Below are 24,615 nucleotides of genomic sequence, written 5' to 3' on the forward strand. Positions count from 1 at the left end.
TGGTCAACTGGGCTGTGCAGATCGCGCGCGGCATGCTCTACCTGCACGAGGAAGCCTTCGTGCCCATCCTGCACCGGGACCTCAAGTCCAGCAACAGTAAGTGGGCTGGCGGGGCGCACGCCAGCTGGGGCCACACCGGGGAGGGCTCCTAGGACCCTCGCCCGGAGCAGAGAGGCGGCAGGCAAAGAAGCGGCGGCCACCGCGGGACCCCCGGCGCATCTTGTGTTCTTCTGGTCTGCGCCTTTCAGGGCTGAGGCCCGGCAGGCCTGGGTTACTTGCTTAGGAGCAGGTGCTTCCTGCCTTGACTTGCTGCCCTTAGGCGTCTTTTTAAAGAGGCAGACCAGATTTGCTTGTAGATAAAACCTTTGTCTATATCTTTACTGGCAGGAACCCTCAGGGGCAGTAAGAGCAGGCAACAAGAAATGATATGTCCTTTGTATGTTTGTGTAGGCCCCCTTGACCATTCTTTGGGGTAGGAGTGCAAACTGAGGTAGGTGTCCTTGGACATTGAGGTGCCCTGGCAGCCCACTAGCCTGGTGGCCTTTTACTGGCCCTTTACAAGTGAGTATAGAGGTTGCCATTTTCCCAGTCCTGTGTCAGTTGAATTCGTAGCCTGTGCATGCTATGCCCTCAGCTCCGTTCCTTTCCCCCATATTCTGTCCCTTAAATATGGCTTTATGTCCTTTGCCTTTTTTAAAAAAATATATTTTAGTTATCAATGGACTTTTGTTTATTTATATGTGGTGCTTAGAATAAACCCAGTGCCTCCCACATGTCAGGCTCTACCACTGAGCACAACCCTGGCCCAACCTTTGACTTATCCGAAGATTTTTTTCACTTACCATCTCTGTGTATAAGGACGTGATTTCACTTACACTTTCTGTGGTTTCGTTCTAGATGGGGTAGCTTCTTTTCTTCAGATAGGAAGTGCCCGTCTGAGCCAGTATGCACTTGTGGGTTAAAATCAAGTGCATTGTCCTTGCATAGGTACTTGAAATCCTGACATCCTGGCCTGTGCCGTTTACCTTGTTTATAAACAGGTTGTATTTTTCTGGTGTCAATAAAGAACTGACATGTGACCTAAATCCAAATACTGTTAACCTTCACTGTATAGAAGAGCTAATAATGTGGCTGTTTGAAGTTACTTCTTTGCTCTTGAAGACCACTTCATATGAATGAAATGAAATGCTTTGGAAGATTAAAGGCTGCAGCTGGAGCTGGCATCTGCCTGCTGCAGCAGCGTGTCTTTCAGTCCTGTAAAACCTGCTGGGACTGGAGGTGGTTCAAATGGAGCCCGTGTCCTCCAAGAACAGAAAGAAGAGTGACCAGAAGAAATGACAGATCTGTTGTATGTTTGTATAGATTTTTTTTTCCTATCAAAATCCTTCAGTACTGAAAATTACTTAAAAATGACTAATGTAGCATTCACATTATAGGAATTGTGAATGCTTTGTTGTAGTTGTTTCATTGTGTGATCCCACGCTCCCCAAGTCTCTCATAGCTCTGATTTTAATGGCCTCAGTGATAGGAGCATAGCCTATCAAAATGTGGCATGGAGGAGGGTCAGTGCCCCAGTGTATTCTTAGTGCTCTGTAGGTCTCCTGAAGGACTTTGGGACTATTTGTCTTAGACGGTGTTACAATAACGATGCACCATTTTCAGTGTACTTCAGATTTGGAGTCTTGCCAAACTTAAGTTTTTGTAGGTGTCCCACATCTGGGACCATGGGACACAAATGGGCTAAATTGTAACAAGAAATACTATGGCCCTGGAAGAATAACTGTGATTTTGTTGACACTGGAAAAACTTGGAGAGCGCAGATGGTTGTGCATGTAGTAGATTTTTTGTACTTTGAAGGTGATTACATACCGCTACTTGGTTTTTCAGAGTTCTTACCCTCAGAACACAGTGCCAGACGTCCCACAGCATTTTACTTCCTGTCATCGTCAGGCGAGGTCACCTTGGCTTCCAAAGGATCAGTTGGCTAGTCACTAGCTCGGCTAAGTATTTATTGCATGTGGCCATTAGTATAGTTATGTGATGGATGTAAAATGAAATTTTGAATAGAACCTTAAATGTGCAAGTCACAGTGCCTGGCGCAGCCTTACTCTGGCCGTCTGGCTCTATTTGTTCACTGAGCAAATGAATTCTTGCATGGTGCATGAAGCTGGGACTTCTTGCTCAGACTTTTCCCAGTGTAGCTGATACTCCGCCACAGCATGCTTGTTTGACTTTATTCATTGTTTGCTAATGGTGGTAGTAAGTTAATGACCTTGTAAACTAGACCTTAAAAGTCAATATTGAGCCTTATTTTCACTCTGCAGTCTACTCACATAACAGAACTGGTGGAAGTCTGTGGAAATTTTTGTCTAAAACAATAATTTGTTGTAGAACAGCGGTGGTCTTCGTAACTCCCAGGAGGCTGCTGCCATCCTGTCTGCCTGCCCCAGCGAGGCACGATACCAGGCCACCTTGGGCCACTGCAGAACTGCTAGTTTTACACGTGCATCAGAGAGGAGAGAAACATCAGGGATCCATGAAATTCATGTAACCCTGTGCCAGGCTCCTCCAGGCCCTAGGGACAGAGTAGCAAACCAGAGGACAGTGACAACATCCTTGCCATCATAGAGCTTGGCCCAACAGGTATTCATGCATTCATGCATTCACCTGTGTTATCCCGCTAGGGGCTGCTGACAGTGGTGGTGGAGTAGAGGGGATGTCTCAGACAGGGGTGGGTGGCCACGGAAGCCGCTCTGAGAAAGAACCCCGGGGGAGTCCAGGAGTCTAGCACAGATGCAGGCAGAGGAAGAGGGAGCAGGCCCGAGGAGTTGGGGAGCCCAGTGAGGCTGGAGGCCAGAGCTGTAGGCTCTCAGCTGCCCTGAGCTTTCTCTTCCAGGGTCCTGGGAGTTTTGTGCTAAGGAATAGTGCCATCTAACTTCTGTTTTTATTTAGTTTATTTATGTTTTGCGGTGTTGGGGGTCAGACCTAGGGCCTTGGGCATACCAGGCCAGTACTCCACCACCCAGCCACACCCAGCCCCCTGACTTCTGTTTTGAGAGGCCACCAACTGCTGGGCAGAAGGGACTTCTGGGCTGAGGACGCGCTGTTGCTGCTGCTGCTTGTGGGAGGGGCTTTCTGGGAGTTGGGTGGAGACCAAGGATCAAGGTGCACCTTAGGAATTGAGGGGGGCATTGGAGTGGGCTTGGTGTTCATGCTGAGCCAGTGAGCGGCGGCCTTCGGGTGCTCCTTTCCTTTTGTAGCAGTGGTCGCTGTGTTCTGCCTTCATCATTCTTCAAGGAAAATGACATCCTAGGGAGATTGAGCCTCAGATGTCAGTAGCTCTGAGGTCAATGACCAAACATCTTTTATCCCGCTGTTTTTTGTGTTTTTTTTAGCCTGTTGTGAATAATTATTACTAATTCACTTTACGGTTTACAAATACACTACACCAATAGTCTAAAACTAGGCATAAAGTTGTATTTTTTATGAAATGCAATCTAAAGCTCTAAGAGAGACTGACAAAGGAATCTATGTATTTTTAGCATTTCCATTAATACGTTGTAAACAAAGGAACTGTTTGATAAAATTATAGCAGATGTAATAACAAATAAGGTATTTCAGGCCTTTTAAGAGTGTCTTGGGGCCACTCTTAATTACGCTGTTATCAATTAAAAGATACCTATCCCTGCCCTCTTCTGCTCTCTCACCAGGATACACTGTTCCCTGGAGGGCCACTTCCTGTCCCAGGGCACAAGGGTAGGCAGCACAGACATCCCAGTGGCCGCTGAGGCGTGAATGTGCTCTTGAAATAAGATGAGCAGGGGGCTGGGGCTCAGTGGTAGAGCGCTCTCCTAGCATTCTTGAGGCTCTGAGTTTGAGCCTCAGCGCACCACATAAATGTAAAATAAAGATATTGCGTCCACTTAAAAAAAACTAAAAAAATACATGTTTTTTAAAAAAAGATTAGCAAAAAGCCAAGGCAGAGACTCTTTTCCTTGGCAGGTGATGCTTGCCTATTCAATGTGAGTAGGCCACTTCTTAACTTTTACACCTGGGGGACGGCTGTTCAGTTCCAGATTAGCAGACTGTACACAGTGGTCACTCCGTAGTCAGAGACTGGGAAGAGAGGGGCGGGCCGTCCCCCTGGTCCGAGGTTGCCCGTGTGCCCTGCATCTTCACACAAGCATGTAGGTGTCCACCTTCACTGGTGGCAGGCATTGGCTTCAGGTCAGCCAGACCTGGAAGCAAATCAGTGTTGCCACCTGCTAGCAGATGATCTTGGTTTCCCACAGCCTGTATTGATTTCCTGTCATGGAGCCTGGCAGAGCCCTGTAGGGAAAATCTGTTGAATGTTATTAACTCTTCAAAGGCAGCCAGATAAATCCCGGCATTGAAGCCTGAGAGCTTTCCAGGGAACAGTGGTGAGCAGCTAGGTGTGGCCAGAAGGAAAGGCGGAGATGGGTTTTCTGGGGCGGGAATGCGGGTCTTGTGGGGTTGTGCAGGTGTGTGTGCCAGGTAGTGGACATCAGAGAGCTGTTGAGGGTCCTTGAGGAGGAAGGTGGTATGTGGTCTGCTGGTGAAACCAAGTAGCGGGAAGGAAAGAACAAAGCTGGGGTCATAGGCTTTATTACTGTGCTGCCAGAGGCTGTCAGAATGGCAGCGATAAAAACATAAAAGGACTTACTGAGACGCTGGTTTGAGGTCAGTTGCTGATTATCGTGCCCCAAGCTCTGGTTTTAAAATCAGTTTGTTTAGCTGTTTAGACTATTTCTTGCCCTGATTTCTCACTCCCTTTAGAATTGCAAAATATTAATTCAGTTTTCTGTGGATGTAACTATAAAAGTCCCTAACCGTCTCCAGTATCCCCAGGGGTGTCCCCACACAGGACTTGAGCCAGCTGAGGAGTCCAGGGTGAGAGGTGCTGGAGGAACTCTGATGACACTTTATTTGCTTGATACTTTAATTTTCCACAAGTGACTCCCAGTGAGTGTGAGCTTAATTTTCAAATTCATCTTCTCCAAATGCTGCTTCCCTTTGGGCACTTCTCACCAAATAGTGGTGGTGACAGGAGAAGCAGCCACCCTTGATGTGGGCCCCCAGCTTCTGGGCACCTCTGGACTTCATGCCATGGCTCCTGGGTCCTCTGAGGAATGCCTGGCCACCCCGCCCACAGGATTAGTTCACTGTGAAGTCAGTGGGTCTAAACAAACTGATTTTAAAACCAGCTGGTCAGAGGTCCAGGGAATATAGGTTATTATTAATTGTAAATTAAAAATATGTAGTGATATAAAAACAGGAATAGACATCAATTGCGTGTTGACATCACATTTTCAGTGGGGGAAAAACCCACATTTTGTAGAACAAATTCAGCATGGAGAACGCCATTGTGTGACAAGCAGAGTCTCGCTGAGTGGCAGATGTATGAAGGCTGGGTGTGTGGACCTTCCCGGCTGCTGTGCACCCTGTCTTGCCATCCAGGGGGGCTGGGGTCCTTGGCACTGGTTGGCCCTATTGGCACAGCAAACACTGTCCTTCTCAGCACCTGCATACCTTCCTAGATCATTAGATCAGTCCCTGTGTGAGCTTTTACAAATAAACTTCCCTGTCTCATTTTTGGATACTCTGATTCAGTTGATGTTACTTGGGAACGAGTCATGTCTTTCTATTCTAGCATCTTGTTTTGAAAATCCTGAAATATATGGAACTGAAAGAATTCTAAATGAACCTTTCCATACCATCTCTTAAACTCCATCCCCAAGACTGTGTAGCTCCCCTCACTGGTCGGACCCCCACGTCCCTCCTCTTGGCTTAGGGTGGAGCAGGACATTGTTTTGGAAAGCTCCCACAGGATTCAGGTGTGGGGCCAAGTCTGGGAACTACCACCCCAAGGACTGGATGTGTGGATTCCTGTATGAGGCTGGTCTGGGGGTGTATAAATCCTCCCATCTGCAGGCTGGATCCCAGTCAAGGCAGCTGTCTGATGGTCACCTCTGACTGGTCACAGAAAGTGCCAGATGAGACTCTGCCTGGCTTATTCTGGCAAGTTCCAGAGAAAGGAACATCTCCAAGCATTTGTCCTCTTAAGTTGGGGGACAGATGAGGCAATTGTGGTGTGTGAGGCGTGGGCTCCAACTCCACCCCTCTGGCCCACCCTTCCCCTAGGACCCTGTGAGTTGAGGAGGATCAAGTGGGCTCCTCTGGCTGGGCAGACCCCCAGGAAGGGTCTGAGAGGAAGCATTTCTGACTTTGCAGGCCACGTGGTCTTTGGCCGCTCCTCAGCCCTGCTGTTGTAGCCAAAAGAATCACGACAACGTGTAAGCAATTGAGTGTGGCAGTTTCCAATAAAACTTTATTTACAAAGGAGGTTTTGTACCAGATTTGGCCCGCAAGATGAATTCTGCCAACTCCCGATGTGTGTCCAAGTAGTTAACAGCACAAGATAAAACCTATGTGTCCACTGGTGACTATGCATTTTTACATTTTGTTTAGAAACCCTCTCAATGCCTAGTTCTAGTTTATTTGTGCATGAACTCATTGAGACCTAAACGTTTTCTTTGACTCTTTATCACCTAAGAAATCATTATTATTGTTCTTTCTCCAGATTGTAGTGCCATTTACTCATGTTTATTCATGTTGGCTGAGGGAAAGGGTTTTTCTTTTTTTTTAGTTTGGCTGACGTGGTTGATTCAGCCAGCCCACCCCTGAGGACAGGGCCTGAGCTCTGCTTTGTGTGGAGTGACCCAGGATGAGTGGCAGAAAGGACTAAATTACTACTGTAGCCATTTTGTTTGCACAACTCATTGGTAACTTCTGCATATTTAAAAAATTTTAAAAAGAGCAAATTACAAGTATTTAGGGACATGTCTCCATTGCACCTAGGATATGTCAACTTTCATTTCTGAAGATTTGGCTTGACACAGTTGTGGGTTTTTTTCAGATTTTCTACAAATACTGCATCAGCCTATGAGTGTAGGGTATGGCATAAGAGTCCTGTCTCAGTCTCCTTCATTATGTGTCCTGTTAGTGAACCAAGCAAGGTGCTGGCAGCAGGGGCTGATTTCACATCAGTGAATCATAAATGTTTTCTCATTAAAACTGGATATTGTGTCCACGAACACCTGCCCTGTGAGAGGTGGCTTTAGTTTTGGTGTACGAGCAGTGTGAAGCTCTGTTTTAGCTGACCATGTCTGTGTTTTCTTTACAAGGGTGTTGTATGTATAAGCCAACTCACTCACTCATAGAACAGTTATTGATGGATTAACCACTCTGTGCCAGGAACTCTCCTAAGCTCTTGGTGGTCAGTGGCGAACAAAGCAGAACAGACCCCTCCCTTAGTGCAGCTTACGTTCCAGCAGGGCAGACATGAAGCAGAATAAAATGGTAATATAGGTATTGTGCTGGCAGAAGCAAGTGTTCAGTGTAAAAGCTAACGTGGTAAAGCAGGATGGAGAGGGTGGGGGGGAGCAGGAGGTTCTGAACCGTGTGGGGTGGTTTCAGGAGGGGGACACCTGCAAAGGCAGGTTTGTAGCAGGGTCTGGAGCAGTGAGGGTGTGGCCGGGTTGGGAAGAGCATCCTTGATAGAAGCAAGAAATGGTGACAGGACCCATTGTGATTGCTTTTTTTTTTTTTTTGATGGAACTTTATTGTATTTATTTGTACATGGTGCTGAGAATCGAACCCAGTCCCTCACACATGCTAGGCAAGTGCTCTACCACTGAGCCCCAGCCCCAGCCCTGTAATTGATTTTTTTTAAAAACATATATCCTGTACTATAATTCTGGACAGAATTTTCCAAGGGGCTGAACAACCCGTGCCTCCTGCTGTGATTGAGGGGCAGCCAGTTGATTTTGTGGAGGTAGTTGGGGGACATGTTCACAGAAGGCCCAGGAAGGGGAACCAGTGGGAAGTTACCAAGGAGTGCATGTCTGCGGACAGACGCTGCTGACCAGGCTGCCTGGTTTGCAGTTCTGAGCCGAGGTGGCTGCCAGTGCGCCTTGGCCCTTCCTGCTGGTGACAGGAAGTGGAAGGTGGCCCCACCTGTACTGAAACCTGGCTGGGGGCCCACTGTGTGCCCCTGGTGAGACGCTATTAGTGGTTTCAGTCACACTGCCCAAGAGATAAGAAATTTCAGGAATTCTGCCCCACGGCCCTGAAACAGAATCCCAGACAATGGGCCTTTCTTGGAACCCTGGGCCTTGGCGTAGGAGGGCTCTCCTTGCTTTCTGCCAGCTCAGGGCCCTTGCACATATCCCTCCCATTCAGACCTGGCGGCCTCCAGGTGCACTGGTTTTTATGACTGGTATGGTAGCTGTTGGACAGCACAGGGCAGGTAAATGCACATCTTTCTCACGGTGGCTTCTGGCCTGGCAGAAGCCTGGCAGGGTTCACTGAAGTCCACGAGAGTGAATTTGAAAACTTGCCACAAACACTTTGAACCCAGGCTGTGTCTGCGTGGGAGGTCCTATGGTGGGCGGCTGAGTCTCGGGCTCTGTTGTAGGCCCCTCACATGTCACTTGTCCTCTCTCCAGCACAACCCAAGCTGCTGGTGTGGGTGCCTGCCCACAGACCCATAGGTGGGGAACCAGAGACAGGAAATCAAAACAGGAGGCACCTGGGAGAAATCCCCTGCAGAGAGAGCAAGCTCTTCCAAGGAACTGATGACAGCTGTCAGCTGGGCTCTGCTGGAAGGATGAGGGCAGCCAGTTCTGGGGTCACACTGGGCCTTTCTGCCCCCCCCCCCCCACCTGTGTGACTGTATACCGTGTATTCAACCTCTCTGTGCCTCTTTCTTATCTATATCGTGGAGACAACAGTGTCTACCTGTCAATTGTGTAGTGGGTTATATAATGAGAGATCTTTGGCCTCACCTGGCAGAGAGTGTTCTCAGCATAGACTGACACTGGAGAAAATGGCTCTTATGATCAGACATGAAGAATATCATGCCTTCTCTCTTGCCCCAGTTTTGTTCGGATAGTTCATTCCAAAACCTCAAATGCTTGTTTTTTCATTGTCTTTCTAAGGACTGTTTTCCTTCTAAGAGCACCTGGTTGCTCTTTTAATTGAAGAACTTATTTTACTTTTCAAGGTGGAACCTGAGTGAAACCCTCCCTCCCCACATGTACCGCACTCTCTGTTCAGTGGATTTGCTCAGTCACTCCGCTTTCTCTGACTCTCCTTTGGTCATGAAGACTGCCTCTTGGGGCTTTTGTGAATGAGATCATGCTGGTGGCAGGAGAGCATGCAGGGGACACTCAGTATTTGTTGGTGACTCTTCTTAATCTGATGTCCCCAGGGGGTAGGAGGGCAAGAGCCAGGGCAGTGTCAGGGCCCGTGTGTCCTCTTCTGTGGACATTCAGCTCTTACTCTGAATCAGTCTCCGCAGAGCAGGTTCAGGAGCTGAAGGCGAATGTCTTCTGCCATTTACCTCCTCTTCTCCCTGATGCCCCCTCTGTTCTGGGCCCTGCACCCCAGGCTGGCTGTCCAGAGCAAGAGTCGGGTGAACACAGGTGTCACGGTGCACCATGCCTCCTGAGTGCTGTGCGGATTGCATGCAGGACGGGAGGGTCGTTTCTCCCCCTTGGGGGGGTTGGAGGGTCTCACCAAGGAGACCTTTGGTCTGGCTGAAAAGCCAGCCCGGCTCTAGAGAATGAGGTATGGGGTGCATCTTAGGTCGGTGTGCAAATGTAGAGGACTGTGGCTGCCCAGTTAGGGGTGTGGACACTGGCCTGGGTTACATGGAACCACAAAGGGGCTTTTTTTTTTCTTTTTTTTTTTAGTGCAGGGTTATTAGAATCTGGTTTATACACAGTGAAGTGGCCCCCTGAGTGTGTGCAGTTTGATGAGTTTTGGCAGATTAATAGAGTCCTGTGACCGTCACCATCAAGGTGCAGAATTTTCCTCACCCCCACGAGCTTCCCGAGTGCCCCTTTGCAGTCAGACCTCCTCCAGAGCCTCCGGCAGCACTGGCCCAGGTTTGCCTCTCCAGAACCTCCTGTGGGGTTAGAGTAGGGGCCTTCATGTCTGGCTGTCAGTTCACAGAATGGTTTTGAGGTCCATCCTGTTGCATGTGCTGGTAGTTTGTTCCTGGGATTTTAAGAGGTAAACAGTGATGCCTGGGGGACCTGCTGCCGGTGGTGTGTGTACAGAGGAGGAGGGCGTGGCCGCTGGTTCCGTGGGAGCCTCCTGGAAACCCGGGGACACCTGCTCGAGGTTCTGGGCATAGGAGAATCAGCCAGGGGCAGAGGATGGGAGGGCGCCAGGAAGGTGAAGGGCTGGCCGCTTGGCAGGACTGAATGCACTCTGCGAGCTGCAGAGCAGGAGAGGCCCACAGGAGAGGCCCCAGACCTGGTGTGAGTTCCCTGCCCACAAGTTCACTGCAGGAGGCGGGGCTGAGGACACTGGCACCTGGGGCCTCTCTGAAGCTTTTGCTTTTTGCTGTATTTCAAGCTTCAGTAAAGCAATTAATGACATCTTATAAATAATGTTCAGGAGCTAAAGGATGATGGCGAGCATTCTGTAAATTCAGGAGACTAAAATCTTATGGTCGTGAGTTACGGTAATATACCGTCCAGTCATGAGAATGTCTGCTTGGGCCACGAGGCATTTCTGGGAAGAAAACAGTGTATTTTTTTTTTTTCATATCAGACAAATTGTTACAGATCAGAAGTCTCAGCAAATGTTTCTTGCCATGGAAACCCTTTCCTTTCCCAAAAAGAAAAATAGCAACTACTAAGCTATGTTGCACCTGTAGATTTTCTTAAAAATGTGTAACTTGAGGCACAAATGACCCAGTCAGGGTTATAATAGACCTGCCTGCTTTAAGTTAGGAAAAATGATGAAATACAAATTCATTCTCACCTGTGCCCCAAACTCCAGTGAGATCGTGTTTTAAGTGCCATTGAAAACTCATGACCAGAGAGCGGGGCGATGAGCGTGTCCTCCTTGGCTCTCCTCAGTCTTGCTGCTGGAGAAGATCGAGCAGGACGACGTCTACAACAAGACGCTGAAGATCACGGACTTCGGGTTGGCCCGCGAGTGGCACAGGACCACCAGGATGAGTGCGGCCGGCACCTACGCCTGGATGGCCCCTGAGGTCATCAGGTCCTCCCTGTTCTCCAAGGGCAGTGATGTCTGGAGGTGAGTGGTGGCTGTGCTGAGTCCCGTGGGGCTGGGTGGCCCCGAGCTGAGCAGCCAGGTGCACCTGCAGGGGGTTTAGATTTCTAGTCAAGAGCCACAGGACGGGGACTCGAGGGTTCTGTAGTCGAGACCCCGTGTACTGGGCGAAGCTTCCCGTGAAGTCAGGAGCTGATTGGAGCTCACAGTCTGAGTGAAGGGCAGGGCCAGGGAACGAAAGGAAATCCCCCCTCAAGCAAACTTGACTTCTGTGATTCATAGACAACTAGCTTGGAAGGAGCTGGAGGAAAAGGAAATTTAGACGGTCCCTCCATGTCCTCAATGTTTCTTCGAAAGTTGAGGGCCTTGGGGTGAGGACGGAGAGTGAACCCAGCTGGGACACCAGGTGCTGCTGCTGTCACTCAGCTGTACCTCCTTAGAGTGACATCACCAACAGCAGGAGGGCAGAGAGAAGCCAGGCCTCCCAACAGCTCCAGTGTCCTCAGAGCTAGCTAGCCTTGGCTGTCGCTCATCAAGACCTGAGTGGCACATGTTAAACTCACAGATTTTTCTCTGTGGTCTTTGAGCAGCCTTGCTGACAGGCAATTTCCATGTCGTGCAGTTCGTCCCTGAACGGCACACTACAGTGGGTTTCAGTAAAGCCCATCAGCACAGTCAACGTGGAGCATTTTTGTTACCCTATAAAGCAGCTCCATATCCCCTCACCCTTCAGTCCCAGGGCCCCTTCCCTCCTGGCCCCGGGCACCAGTCTGCATGCCAGGTCTGTGGACTCGCCTATTCTGAACATTTCGACTGAATGGAACCTTCCAGTATTTGTCCCTTTGTGTTGGCTTTTTCCACTGCGTCACGAGCTTCATTCTCTTCAGGGCCAAGTGATAGTCCCTTCTGCAAATGGGCCCCATTTTGCTCGCCCATTCAACTGGTGGTGAGTGTTTGCTCTGCGTCCACTCCTGGTTATTATGGATAATGCTGCTGCAAACACCCATGTGCAGGTTTCCCTGAAGACTCGAGTTTGGTTCTCCGGCATGTACCCAGGAGTGCCGTGGCTGGGCCACGTGGCAATTCTATGCTTAATTGTTGAGAAGCCACTCCTGGTTTCCAAAAGTGCTGCTCCTTTCAGAGCTCACCACAGGTTCCTTGCCAACGTGGGTCGTTATCTGATTTTCTGACTCATGAGTGTCCCAGGTGTGAAGTGTGTTTCATTGTGGTTAAAACTCAAATTTTTATTTATTTTTTAACACAAAAGAAAACTAATGGCAGGAGAGACAATGTCACTTGCTAGTGTCCATTTCCACGAAGTGATAAACCTCTGTTTAAACCCAGATGTGTCTGACTTCCAAATTTCTGATCAGCAAAAATTGTTTTTTCCTTTAATCTTAAGATGCACTGGAAGTTACTCAGACCCACACGTGAAGTCAGTGGCAGAAACACCTGTCAGTAAAAGTTTTATAAAGTTGCTTTATATTTACAACATTTACAATACGATTTAGTTATTTTACTTACAACGTGTAAGAAGCTTATTGTTGGGTGGGGAATTCTGTGGTGTCTTAGCACCAGTTTAAAAAAATTCAAAGGCTTACACGTCCCTGCTTACTGAGTTAGACTGTCCCCTGGTAGAGGCTGAGCATGGGCTTTTATAGGGAAATAAGGGTTTTCATTGATGTCATCACAGTGGTTTTCTAGCATGTGAGATGAGTGAAATTGGCCGTCCTTGTAAGAAATCATACTTCAGGACTCTAAGAATTATTAAACTACGTCATCCATCAGGTTCACATTCAAAATGATAGGTCTGAAGGCGGGAGCCATATCATCCCGTGCCTCTGTCACAGGCCTGTGGTCAGCAGGGGGCGTGAGCTCCACATGCTCCCAGTGGCCCTGTCTGTCTAGAAGGAAGCAGGAAGCAGGCTGGGGGCTTGCAACAGCCAGGAAGCAGGGCTCTCCCCAGTTGGCTTGCTTGTCATTGATGCTCCCGCTGCTTGGTAGACAGTGGGAGAGCCTCGCCAGGCTAGTGGTACTGAAACAGGCCAAAAGCAAGGTGGGCAGCAGGCAGGAACCACAGGAAATAAGAAAGCAGAGGACCGAGACCCTCCGGGCTGCTGGGTGCAGAGCCGCACAGGGCGCGGGGGGGGGGGGGCACAAGTGAGGCTGGGAGTGCCGGGTTTCTTTTCGTGACTAAAAGGCTCAGGGGTCATTCCAGTTAAATTGGGCTAACTGGGCTGCACAAAATAACCACACAAGAGACACAATAACTTTTTCTTTGGGGTCGCTGTGACAGCTCCTCTGATCTTAAGGGTACGCAGGAAGAGAGAGAACGAGAGCACACGTTGACACCTTTTATTGAGGAGAAGCTATTCAAATGAGGCAAGGGGTCAGGTTTCAGGGGGCTGAGTCTGTCTTCATGATGTCCACTGTCAGCAGGTTGACTGACACCTGGGTAGGCACACCCAAGGGCACAGTAAGAGAAGGGGACACACACAAGGCACTTCCATGGAAGATTCTATCCTAAACAGGGCAAGGGGTTATATTACAAAGGAACAGGTGAGCGTAGCTTCACCCATGGGGCTGTAGCAAGACACACCCATGCATGAGACACCGACCCTCGCACTCAAGAAGGGTGGGGAAAGCTCTGCCACATTTCTGTGACTGAGCGCCTCAGCACCCAGCCGGGGAGTGTGACTCAGTCACGTGCAAGGTTGGACTCCCACAGAGGAGGTTTCTCCTCGATCCTGCCTACCCTGGCCACCACGTCTCCTTTTGTAATGTTTCCACAAGAAGAAGAGCCTTCAGAAAGCAGGTCCTGCCTGTGCAGTGGGTGGACCGGGATGTGTGTCCACCGGACCTCTTCCCCTCCCCCCTTGCCAGTGTTCCACTGCAGGGTCACTTCCTGTGCGTGAAGCTGGACACTCACCTGACATCCACAGCAGCTCCTGCTGCCCCAGTTGTACAGTTTAGGGAGCCAGGTGCGAGAAGTTAAGTTCCTCGGGGTGCTGCTCCGGGTGGTGAGGCCAGTGAGAAGCAGGCTTCAGTCCTGGGACCAGACCTGTGACTCCAGGCACCAACATCAGGTCACATGCCCTGGGGCTCTCAGGGGAGGGCTGTCATGGGCTTTCCTGCCCAGCAGAGGACAGGAACACAGGCCTCCCGCTTCAGCATCAGCCCTGGGTACAGCTGTGTCCTCCCAGCTGGGCTTCCATGGGGTGACCTGTCCTGTAGGGTCGTTCTTTCCCTGAGACTCTGAGAAGAAAAATCACCTTGTTTTATGCTTTGGTTGTGTCGTTTGCTAATGAAGATTTCCTTAAAAAATGTTTTAGTCGTAGTTGGACACAATACCTTTATTTTATTTACCTCTCTATTTTTCTGTGGTGCTGAGGATCGAGCCCAGTGCCTCACACATGCCAGGCAAGTGCTCCACCACTGAGCCACAATCCCAGCCCCTGCTAATGAGATTTTTTTTTTTTTAATTTTTTTATGTTGAATGCCGCAGTCTGGCTGGGCACAAATCACGAGCCACTGAAGCAGGAACAAACTTTATTTTTAAACTGCAGGAAAACACTTCACACAGCTCCCGAGGAATCCTCCCGAACGCCACGAGGCTTCTCCAGGAACCCCCAGCCGGAAATATCTCTCCCGGAAATCCTCCTCCTGCACTTCCCCAACCAATGGGAACTCTCGGGGAATCCCCGGAAATCCCCATGAGAACTCCAAAATAGTGCGAGAACTCAAAAGTTGCGGCAGAGGCGGATAGTAATGCCTTGCCTGTCAATCAATACTGTTGGCAAAATGCCAGGGGCCATACAGACTCGGCCGTGGCTCTCAGCAGTTGAAGACTTTGAGTTCTGAGAATTTTTTGATCCCCTGCTCTGAGGTGATTTTTCTTAACCAATATATGAGTTAAGTTTACTTATTCTTGAAATCATGTCATTACTAATGAATCAAGATGGAAATAATTGACAAGAAACTAACCAGATAATCTTGGAAAAGTATTGGTTTCAGGGTGAAAGCTAAGAGGTCTGGCATGTCACCATCTGTGGTGCTGCGTCATGTACGTGATGCATTCCTTTCTCTTTTCTCTTCTACACAGAACAGCTCTGAGGGGTGGAGAAGGGTTTGCTGTTATTTAGGGCTGAGCTGACTGAAGATGGTCTCTCTGGGCTGTGAGTGCAGACAGAGCTAGTGAGCAGCTCACCGCGGCCTGCATCCTGCCTGGGCGCGCCACAGGCCTCCGTGCCAGAGCAGCCCTGCCCAGGGTGGAGGAGCACCAGCGCACCCCAGGGCCTTTTCCTGGCATGTGCCGTGTTCTCCCTTCTTTCCTGTGCGTGTCGGTTCCCAGCCTAGAGTGCAGGCAGCCCTAGTGGAGGGGATCTGTGTGGTGTGCAGGTGTTTGAGCTGTCCTCCCCCTGGACAGTGGCCACTAGGCCAGCTGGGTGAGCCACCCTGGTGGGGACTTCAGGAAGGCCACATGTGTGTCAAAGCTGTCTTGAGGAAGGGGCGCCTGGGCCCTTTGACACCCTGCTGACTTTTCTTTCCAGCTATGGCGTGCTGCTATGGGAGCTGCTCACGGGAGAGGTGCCCTACCGTGGCATCGACGGTCTTGCTGTGGCCTATGGGGTGGCTGTCAACAAGCTCACTCTGCCCATCCCGTCCACCTGTCCTGAGCCATTTGCCAAGCTCATGAAAGGTATTTATTTGTGCAACCATTGCTTTCATGTGTCGGGGGCAAGGAGAGGTGCTCGTGAGGACATCCGCATGGATAACCATAAAAGCAGTGTCTGGTGATTCCAGTTCCCAGTTGCTTAGGGGAGAAGCCTCGTCTTGGATAGGAACCCTCATGTGACCCGCTGGTGAACACCATGTGTTTTTTAACAGAGCCTCCTTTCTGCACAGAGCTCAGCCGAGTGGAATGAAAGTTTCCCTGTACAGCGCAGAACTCAAGCGGCCCTGAGCTGGGCCACATCTGCCATTTGTCATACCTAACGATCAGAAGTGTTTTACAGTCTTACCTGGCCTGGTTGTACCTGACCTTGTCTATCTGATCCTTATCTCTTGAAACTCGTTTATTCTTGGTGAGCCGTGCTAGCCCTATGGTCAGGCTGTTTCCTAGAACTGCTGTTGTGAGGATGACACTCTGGAGACTGTGTTCCTGGGGTGGGTTTTATGGACATGCATTTCTGCACCAGGAAGTCTGTGACCCTGGCAGCTGAGGCCTCTACAACACCATTCACGGCAAGGCATGGGACACACGGGTCCAGGTGCTGACCGTATTGTGGTGCTGGCCACAGCAGCCTTCCTGGCAGGAACCTGGGTTGATACAGTGTGAACATTCTTGTCAGTGGGTCCTTAAACCTTCAGGGCAGACGTTGAAGACATGGGTTTCTGGTTCAGTGACAGATGTCAAGCTGAAAACCGGGTTGGTGTAAAATACATCTTAAAACCTCACTGTGGAAGTCCCCTGAAGTATGCCCAGGGAGAATCACATGGTTCCTGTTTATCTTAGAGTGCTGGGAGCAAGACCCTCACATCCGCCCGTCCTTCGCCTTGATTCTCCAGCAGCTGACCGCTCTAGAAGAGGCCGTGCTGACCGAAATGCCCCAGGATTCTTTTCATTCCATGCAGGATGACTGGAAACTGGAAATTCAGCACATGTTTGATGAGCTGAGAACCAAGGAAAAGGTGAGGTGGACTTTTTAATTGTAACATGCTTACACTCATAAAAATTATGGAAAATAAAAGCCAAAGTCACTAGTAGCGTTATTCTACAGTATTTTCAGGATTTATGGATTCTTGCTTTCTTTTGGTTAAAAATAAAAGCAAAACTGTCCTTAAAATAGATAATTGGGGGAAAAGTCCTTTTGTTTGGAAAATTTTTAAATGTTAAAAAAAAAAAAAGAATAGCATAATAAACCTATTGTGTGCATTAACCAGTTTAGTAATTGCCATCATTTCATCATTTGGTAAATCTCTCCCCACTATTATTATTATTATTACTACTTCTACTACTGTTATTTGGCATTACTGGAGACTGAACCCAGGGTGCTATACCACTAAACTACATCTCCAGGACTTTTTGTTTTTGAGTCAGGGTCTCACTAAGTTGCCCAGGCTGGTCTTGAACTTGTGATCCTCCTGACTCAGCTTCCTGAGTAGCTGAAATTACAGGCCTGCATCACCACACCTGATTCCCATTGTGTTTTTTAAACTGGAATATTTAAACCAAATCATGTTATTTTACCCATAAGCATTTTGGTGCATCTTTAGCTTTCTTGCCAAAACATCCACAGTAACCCTTCCATCTCATATACTTGCTCGGTACTTGGAGGTCACAAAAATGTCTTCTTACAGTTGGCTCATGCACCTCAGACTCACAAGGTCTGCATGGTTTCATGGTTAGGGCTTCCAAAGCCTCTTTGATGCTGGTTCTTCCTGTTTCACCTCTCTGATTTCCGAGACCATTGCTTTGCTGGGGAAACGGGACCGTACATAAGTTTGGGCTCCTAAGATGTTGCCGTAGAGCTGTGCTTGGCTTAGGCTTTCACGGGGTGTGGGGTGGATAATCCCATATGCTAAGCACACTGAGGCTGCAGCTCTGTGACACGAGAGGGGACCCTGGGTCAGGAGCACAGTGGGAAGGTGGACTGGGAGATGAGTCGTGTGGTTTCCTGGATGAAGACAGATGCTATTGAGGGCCACGTAGGGACTCCAAATTCAGGCACGCCTCTCTGGTGCAGCGGTAATATTTATTTCTTAAAGATATTTTGTAGTGCCTGAGCATTTTGATGATCGGGGTTTCTTCCTGCCTGGAGTGCGTGACCTGCAGTACTGTTGAGCCCTCTGAATGTTTGTGCCCAAGATTCCTAACATGTCACATTGAAGTACAACATGGTAAGTTTCTGTGACCTCTATCAGGTTATACCCTTGTAGGAATCCCATACCTCATCAGACTGTCAGGTGGACAAGGGGGACGTACGTTCAGGAGGACTGAGGTCTGGTCTTCAGATCGATGACTTTGGGCTCTTGGGATGTTAGCCTGCCATGAAGGCTGTCAGCTCCCCTCTAGGGAGCTCAGGAGATGGCATGGGATCACCCAGGGGTCTCATGCCAGCACTGGTGGCCATCTTTAGTGGTGAGGACCAGGGCTCTGAGCCAGATGGCCTGGCCAAATGGGCTTGAACTCAGCATCACTCTCTGCTTCTGGGCACTCGAGTGTCATAGCAAGGCCATTGTCCCTAGGATTGGGGGAGGTCAGTCGAACTTTCCTTGCAGTACACCAGTCCACTTAGGAAGAGCTGGGTACTTGTTCACCTCGGGAGAGGACAGGCTGGCCTTAGCTGACCTGGGTGGTGCCCTGGCAGAAGGTGGGCACCTGCTGGGGAGGGATGTGGAGGCCACAGGTTGGCTGGCCCTTCGCTTTGCAGCTCTTGGCAGGGCTACTCTCAGCGGGGAGGTCACCATTACATTTAGGGTGAACTTCAGTGCTTTTAGTTGACTTAAAAATGATATTTTTCCCTTTTACGTTTCTCTAAATTATTTTCAGGAATACTAAAATTTGATGGTTCATCACAAAAATAAAAATGACTTTATGCAGGGGTAGAGGATTTTGAGGCAAAAATACTAAAAATACTAAAAATCACAGAATTAAAATTGTGAAGTGATCTCATTAGCTATTCTGACCTTTTTCCTTTAGTCATTGATGAAGCAGGATGCAGGTGTGTTGGGCTTTTCTCCTGTCGGTGGGTTAAGAATAAGAGCTTGCTTCCAGAGCGCTTTCTGCCTCTTAAAGTTGAGAGTGGAGTCTTTCTTATTCTTCTGATTGCATTTTGGTGACCTCTATCAGGTTATACCCTTGTAGTAATCCCAGCATTAGCTGTTTTGGTGCTGATTTTTTCCTTCGCTTTGATTCTTACCCATTGCTCTTTGGAATCCAGCATTGATGGTATCTTGTGAGCCTTTGATTCATCATAAGAGAATCATCCCACCTTATGAATTTATGTTTTGCTTAAAGCTTCCTGATGGCATCTTTCTGACACAGTGAGGAGCACAGGGTCCAAGCTGGGTCTCCTCTGCTCACAAGGAGGCGTGGGCTCCTGGGCTGGGAGGCGTGGGCTGGAATGGATGGCCAGGCACTGGGCCGCCACGGTCTCATTGCTCAGCTACATACAGCTTCTCAAATGTGGGTCCCGAGTCCCCCAGCCTCTCTCCAAGTGCCTGCTTGGGTTCTGTGGGACAGGAGGTTGTCGTTAATGATTGAGCGGCCCGTCTGGGAACCCGGATCTGCCGTTTCAAGGATGGCCTGCAGCCAACAACTGCCCCTTCTGGCACTCCTTCCAGCAGGAGGACTTGCTTGGTGTGCTTCATTACAAAATAGCCAGAGGGTTTAATGCCCAGACCTCTTTTTTTCTTTTACTTTAGAATTTTAAAATTCACAGAAGTGGAGGTGGGCCACATGCAGTGGGACATGTTCCCCACCCTCAGGACTCTTTGACTGCATTCTCTTTGATCATATATAAATATTTACCATGTTTTAGGCAAGTGTTTTTTTTTTTTTCTTTTTTCGGGTGAGGTATTACAAGGGGATGCATATTTTAGATTGAACCTGGAATTAAAAGTGGTTTCTTATTTAATTCATGTAGTAGTGACACAAAAGCCCGAGTGAATGTGCTGCCCATGTCTCGTCCTTATGCCTCTCATTTGACAATAGTGAGCTGGATTGGCGTCAACACTGCTGAAAACTAATATCTTTTTTAAAAGGTCATGTTGGGAGTTAGAAGCTGTAAGCTGAATAGAAATTATCCTCTGTCCCCAAATACACTGTAGTAAAAGCTCCAATTTGGACAAACTAGTTGGAGAAAGTTACCAGTGAAAAAATGAATTACAGAACTTTTAAAAATACATAACATTTTTCTTTCTTTTCAAGTAATAAATAGCAGTCTGCACCTGACACACTGTAATGAGCTGTATAAGCAGGACCCAGCTGGTGCTTATCCACAGGCCGACCAGAAGGCTGGCTATCTGGGGTAAACCATTTCCTCTGCAGTTTTGTTTGTGCACTTTATTTTAAAAAATTTAAACTAAAGGATGCTTCAGAGTTTTCAGTTCTCTTTGGTGAAATTGCCATAAATTCAGAATTGGTTTGATCTGAATGAACACATTTGTTCTTGGAGCTCCTGGTCTCTTAATTTTTTGTGTGCTGAGGCTGGAACCCAGGGCCTCATCCTGCTAGGTAAGGGCTCCATCTCTGAGCTGCACCCCGGCTCTTCCAGGCTCTTCTGGATCTTGTCCTATTAGTTTGTGTGTGTGTGTGGTAGGGGCGGGGGGGTGGCGGAGGTGGTGTTCTGTGTTTATTTTGCTTTGTGATAATTGTTCTGACAGACCTGGGTCCATTTGTAAAGTCCAAGGGGCTGGCAGAGTTGAACTGGCCTCCTAGTCCCTGGCTGGCCCTGGGGACCAGCACCCTGGAGGTGGGCCACATGCAGTGGGACATGTTCCCCACCCTCAGGACTCCCAAAGCCTATCCTGGAGCTCTGCCTGAGCAGCCGTCTGCAGATCCAACCAAGGGTGGACTGAGGCTGCGCTAAGATTGAGTTCGTCTGAGCAGAGTACGGGAAAAGCTTGCAGATACCCTGTTTTCCGTGTAAGTGCTGGATTTAATAGCAGTATGTCTACCATAGAAAGGAGTTCACCCCTCAAAGGAATAGTTATGTCCCTGGTAAAGAAGAGAACACAACAGAAACAGGAATGGGGATATGGTTTAAACGTAATAGCATTCTCAGATTCCGTGTTGAATAATTTTTTTCCAAGAGGCATAAAATATTTTTTAACTCATAGATGTCCGATTTCTCAGAAATTCAGTAAATTCTAAAACCAAAACCAAGAGGAAGTTGACATTAGTCAGTAGGTAGGCATTGCTGAGGAACTTCTGTTGAGTAATTCACAGGAGCTGTCTGGGGCCAGGGAAGCTCCATGGGGGGGTGCCTGTGCAGAGGGTCGCAGTTTGGTGTGTTCCAACTGTCCCTTCCAGCACTGTCCCTTCCGGCAGGCTCTTTCTGCCTCCTCCCACACAGCTTGCTTCCTTTCTTCTCTCCATCTCATGTTTTATTCTCAAGCAGCTGTTAAATGCCCACAGGAAGGGCCTCTCTAAAGAAATCTGGACTGCAGGCTTTGGAATTAGAGTAATCATCCTTCCACTGATGGCTTCACCACTGGGCTTCCTTTTGCAAATGGGCCACTCAGGCCTGTGCTCGTTGCTGTGCTAACATACCTCGATGTGCTGGGTGGCTGCAGGCTGCAGGCAAACTCAGCCCAGGTGTGAGAGCTTGTGATGCTCTCTCTGGATCACAGCTGAGAGGGCACAGAGATGCCCTCTCTGGGTCACAGAGCTAAGAGGGCACAGGGAGCGCAGAGGCCTGGATTTCCTCCAGGTCCGTGGTGGGCTGGCCGGCTCCGCACGCTGGCTGCCCTGACTCCCACGAGCTCCTGAGGACAGGGAGCTTCGCCCAGCGCACCTGGGAATCCAGAGGCTGAGGTTTGCAGGAGGTGTTAGAGTCCTGAAGGGCCTCCTCCCTGCGGGGAGTGACTCTCTGGGTGTGACCCTTGCAGGAGCTGCGGTCCCGGGAGGAGGAGCTGGTGCGGGCTGCTCTGCAGCAGAAGTCTCAGGAAGCTCTGCTCCGGCGCCGGGAGCAGCAGCTGGCAGCGCGTGAGATCGACGTGCTGGAGCGAGAGCTGAACCTCTTGATCTTCCAGCTGAACCAGGAGAAGCCACAGGTGAAGAGGAGGAAGGGCAAGTTCAGGAGGAGCCGCTTGAAGCTCAAAGATGGACATCTCATCAGTCTCCCCTCAGGTAGGACGTGTTCTCACGTTTCTGGAGGATCTCTGTGCCTCAAACCCTTAACTGGCTTTGTCTCCTCAGAACTGTGAAAGCTTGGGCAGGAAGGTTTTTAAAACAGTGAATACGTAAATATGCACAGTTGGTTGCTCATCCTGTTCTCATTCAGTGACCCGATGACCTTCAGGTGCAAAGCAGCATAGAGGAGTGTGTGGCCGTTCTTTCAGTCCTCAGCCTGCCTCCCAGTGTCGTGGTGGGTCGATCTAGTCCTTTTGAAATCAAAGCAGAGCCTGTGTCCTGCTGGTGGCACTGATGGCACCGGGTGGCACTGATGGCACCGGGTGGCACTGTAAAGTACGGAACAGTAGGACGTTGACATTTCATTCTAAAGGTTAAGGATATCTCGAGGATCTGTGATCACATCTGGCGCCCGAGTTCACAGGGACACGTTTGCCGTCATCAGCACAGTCAACATAGCAAATCGAGTTCTTCAGTTATATTCCAACCTTCATCCAAGTGCATAAAAATAAACCAGTAAATCTAGGGAAGCCTTCAAAAGCATTTTTTTAAACATTGTGATAATAACGTACAAGGATTGCTAAAACTTTGATATAGAATTATATTATCTATCCAGGTACATATGTGTTTGTGTTAAGATGCTCTTTGTGGATGCTGTGTCTTCCTAAGGTGTTTGTTAATGACATGGAAATTTCACTTAAATAACTGTGATGACAGTTGTATTTTACACAACGTGTGTATAAATTGTCTTATAAACTACTTACAGACACTGGAAGGCTTGCAGGATAGAGTGACTTTTTAAGGTTTTTGAAGGTGCTGTTGGTTGATTAGAAATTGCTAATGTGTGGTGGTGATGAAGGTTATCTGTTACTGATGATTCGGTTTGACGAGGTGAGAGTAGGCTGGGGGCCTTACACACTTCCCTCTCTGGTGAGGAAAACCAGTTGTGTTTTCAGGCTCTCTTCTGATGTTTGCCTCAGCTGGAGTGTGCCTGGAGCCCACTGACAGGACAGTCTCATATATAGGTATTGGCAGTAAGTTATAGACTCTTGTGTCTACAGTGAGGTTTCTGCTTTCCTGCATAGCAGATGGGAAGATTGAGAGGCACTAGGCGGTAGCTTTCTTTTCCAGCTGCCTTCTGCACCCCTTTTCTGCCTGCACCCCTTTCCTGCCCATGTGGGAACCGAGCTGTGGTCATTGACATTCATGGTTTCTGTTGGGAACTCTGGGGGAGCAAGTAGCAAGAATTGGATTTCGGAAAGGCAAAAATCTTGGAAGAAAAGTTAAACCATCCCAGTGGTTCTCTGCTCTTCATGGGCAGGGAGAGTAAGTGAAATTCCTTAGGATCTCTAAGTCAGACTTGCACTCCTGCTTTTCCTCTCAATGCCCCTTGGCTGATACCTGGAGCTTATTATTTCTACAGACTAAATATATCTATTTTTTTTTGTTTTTATTCCTGGCTTGTATTATTGGATGTTTCTCTTCTAGTTACATATTTATTTACTTTGTGGCACTTAGTGAAAGTCTTTAGTTAAAACATAACCAAAGTATCCCCTGCTGTGCTACTTACTATCTGTCCATCAGGCAGGAATGAGATCAGCCTCTGGGATTTGGCATTGCAGTTACCTCCTGTGCCCACAAGGGGGCGTTGCACCGTGCAGTCCTGGTACTAGTGTGGAAACCCTTCCTCCTGGGTGCAGTACCAAGTGCAATACCCAGAGCAGGGCAGGCATTCTTAGTGTAGAAGAACAGCAGTTATTCATGCCTTATATTCAGTTGTTCATACTTTACATTCAAGGGAGTTATACTTATCATCTAGTAGGCAGTTCTTTTCGGCACCCTGTCCAGGAAGACAGAGCTGGGAGGTGTGGCTTTCCATCCAGGGTGTTCCCTTACCACCATGAGCCCCTTTGCAGGGTTCTCTATGTGGAACCAGCTCAGAGAACTTCGCAGAAGCTCCTACAAATCAGCCCTCAATATGTGTGCCTGTGGTTCTTTCAGACACCTGTTACTCAAGGCGAATAGTCGGGTTCACTTGTGATTTTATCTTTGAGAATCACTGATGATGATGTTTAATCTTATGACTATTTATAGCCATGATGACTTACAGTTAGAAAACTAATATTGTTTTATCCCTGCTAGGATCTCTTGGTGCCTGGCTCTGAAATAAGGAAGACTAGCAATTTAAAAAGCGACATAGCATAATCTGTGCCACTTAATTGTGAAACTTTGTGCTTTGTGATTATACTGAATGTTTTTCTCGGAACTTGTAGAAGGAAGAGGTAGGGTCACAAGATATTTTGTGTTGTGATCACTTGAAATCACTCCCTCTCTACTGGGTTTATTTTGAACTTAGGTTGTGCTTTTAGGATGCGTAAGAAGCAAAGAGGAGAGGTTGTGAAGATTCCCAGGTTTGGTATTTCTCTAAAGCATTGTGTTCTAACTTCATCAGCTTCAGAAGGACTAAGTCCTGCAGGAACCGCTGCACACATGTGTACGAGAGCGTGCATGTGCACGGGGAGCAGGCGGGCTCCTCGGGATTCTGGAGGGTTACATGCCTTCATGTGAAAGTGATTGATCCCCTGGAGGCTGTTGGCTGAGTGCATAGCTGACCCACCTGCAGAGCCTTCCTCAGCACCCGCACC

At 48.6% G+C, this 24,615-nt stretch overlaps 1 protein-coding gene across 1 annotated transcript in view; it reads left to right on the plus strand.

Annotated features, from left to right (window-relative positions):
• Positions 1-2: 2 nt before the first annotated feature.
• The window catches only part of Map3k21 (mitogen-activated protein kinase kinase kinase 21), a gene marked incomplete at its 5' end in the record, with an annotated part of 37,196 nt that continues 12,583 nt past the window's right edge, over positions 3-24,615 (plus strand). Inside the window, 5 exons of the mRNA XM_015504367.2 lie at positions 3-96; positions 10,956-11,136; positions 15,663-15,811; positions 16,628-16,803; positions 21,727-21,967. Coding sequence (XP_015359853.1) covers positions 3-96; positions 10,956-11,136; positions 15,663-15,811; positions 16,628-16,803; positions 21,727-21,967 — 841 coding nt within the window. The remainder of the gene's footprint in view (positions 97-10,955; positions 11,137-15,662; positions 15,812-16,627; positions 16,804-21,726; positions 21,968-24,615) is intronic.

This window comes from Marmota marmota, unplaced genomic scaffold, assembly GCF_001458135.2.
Source record: "Marmota marmota marmota unplaced genomic scaffold, marMar, whole genome shotgun sequence".
NCBI classification, from domain to species: Eukaryota; Metazoa; Chordata; class Mammalia; order Rodentia; family Sciuridae; genus Marmota; species Marmota marmota.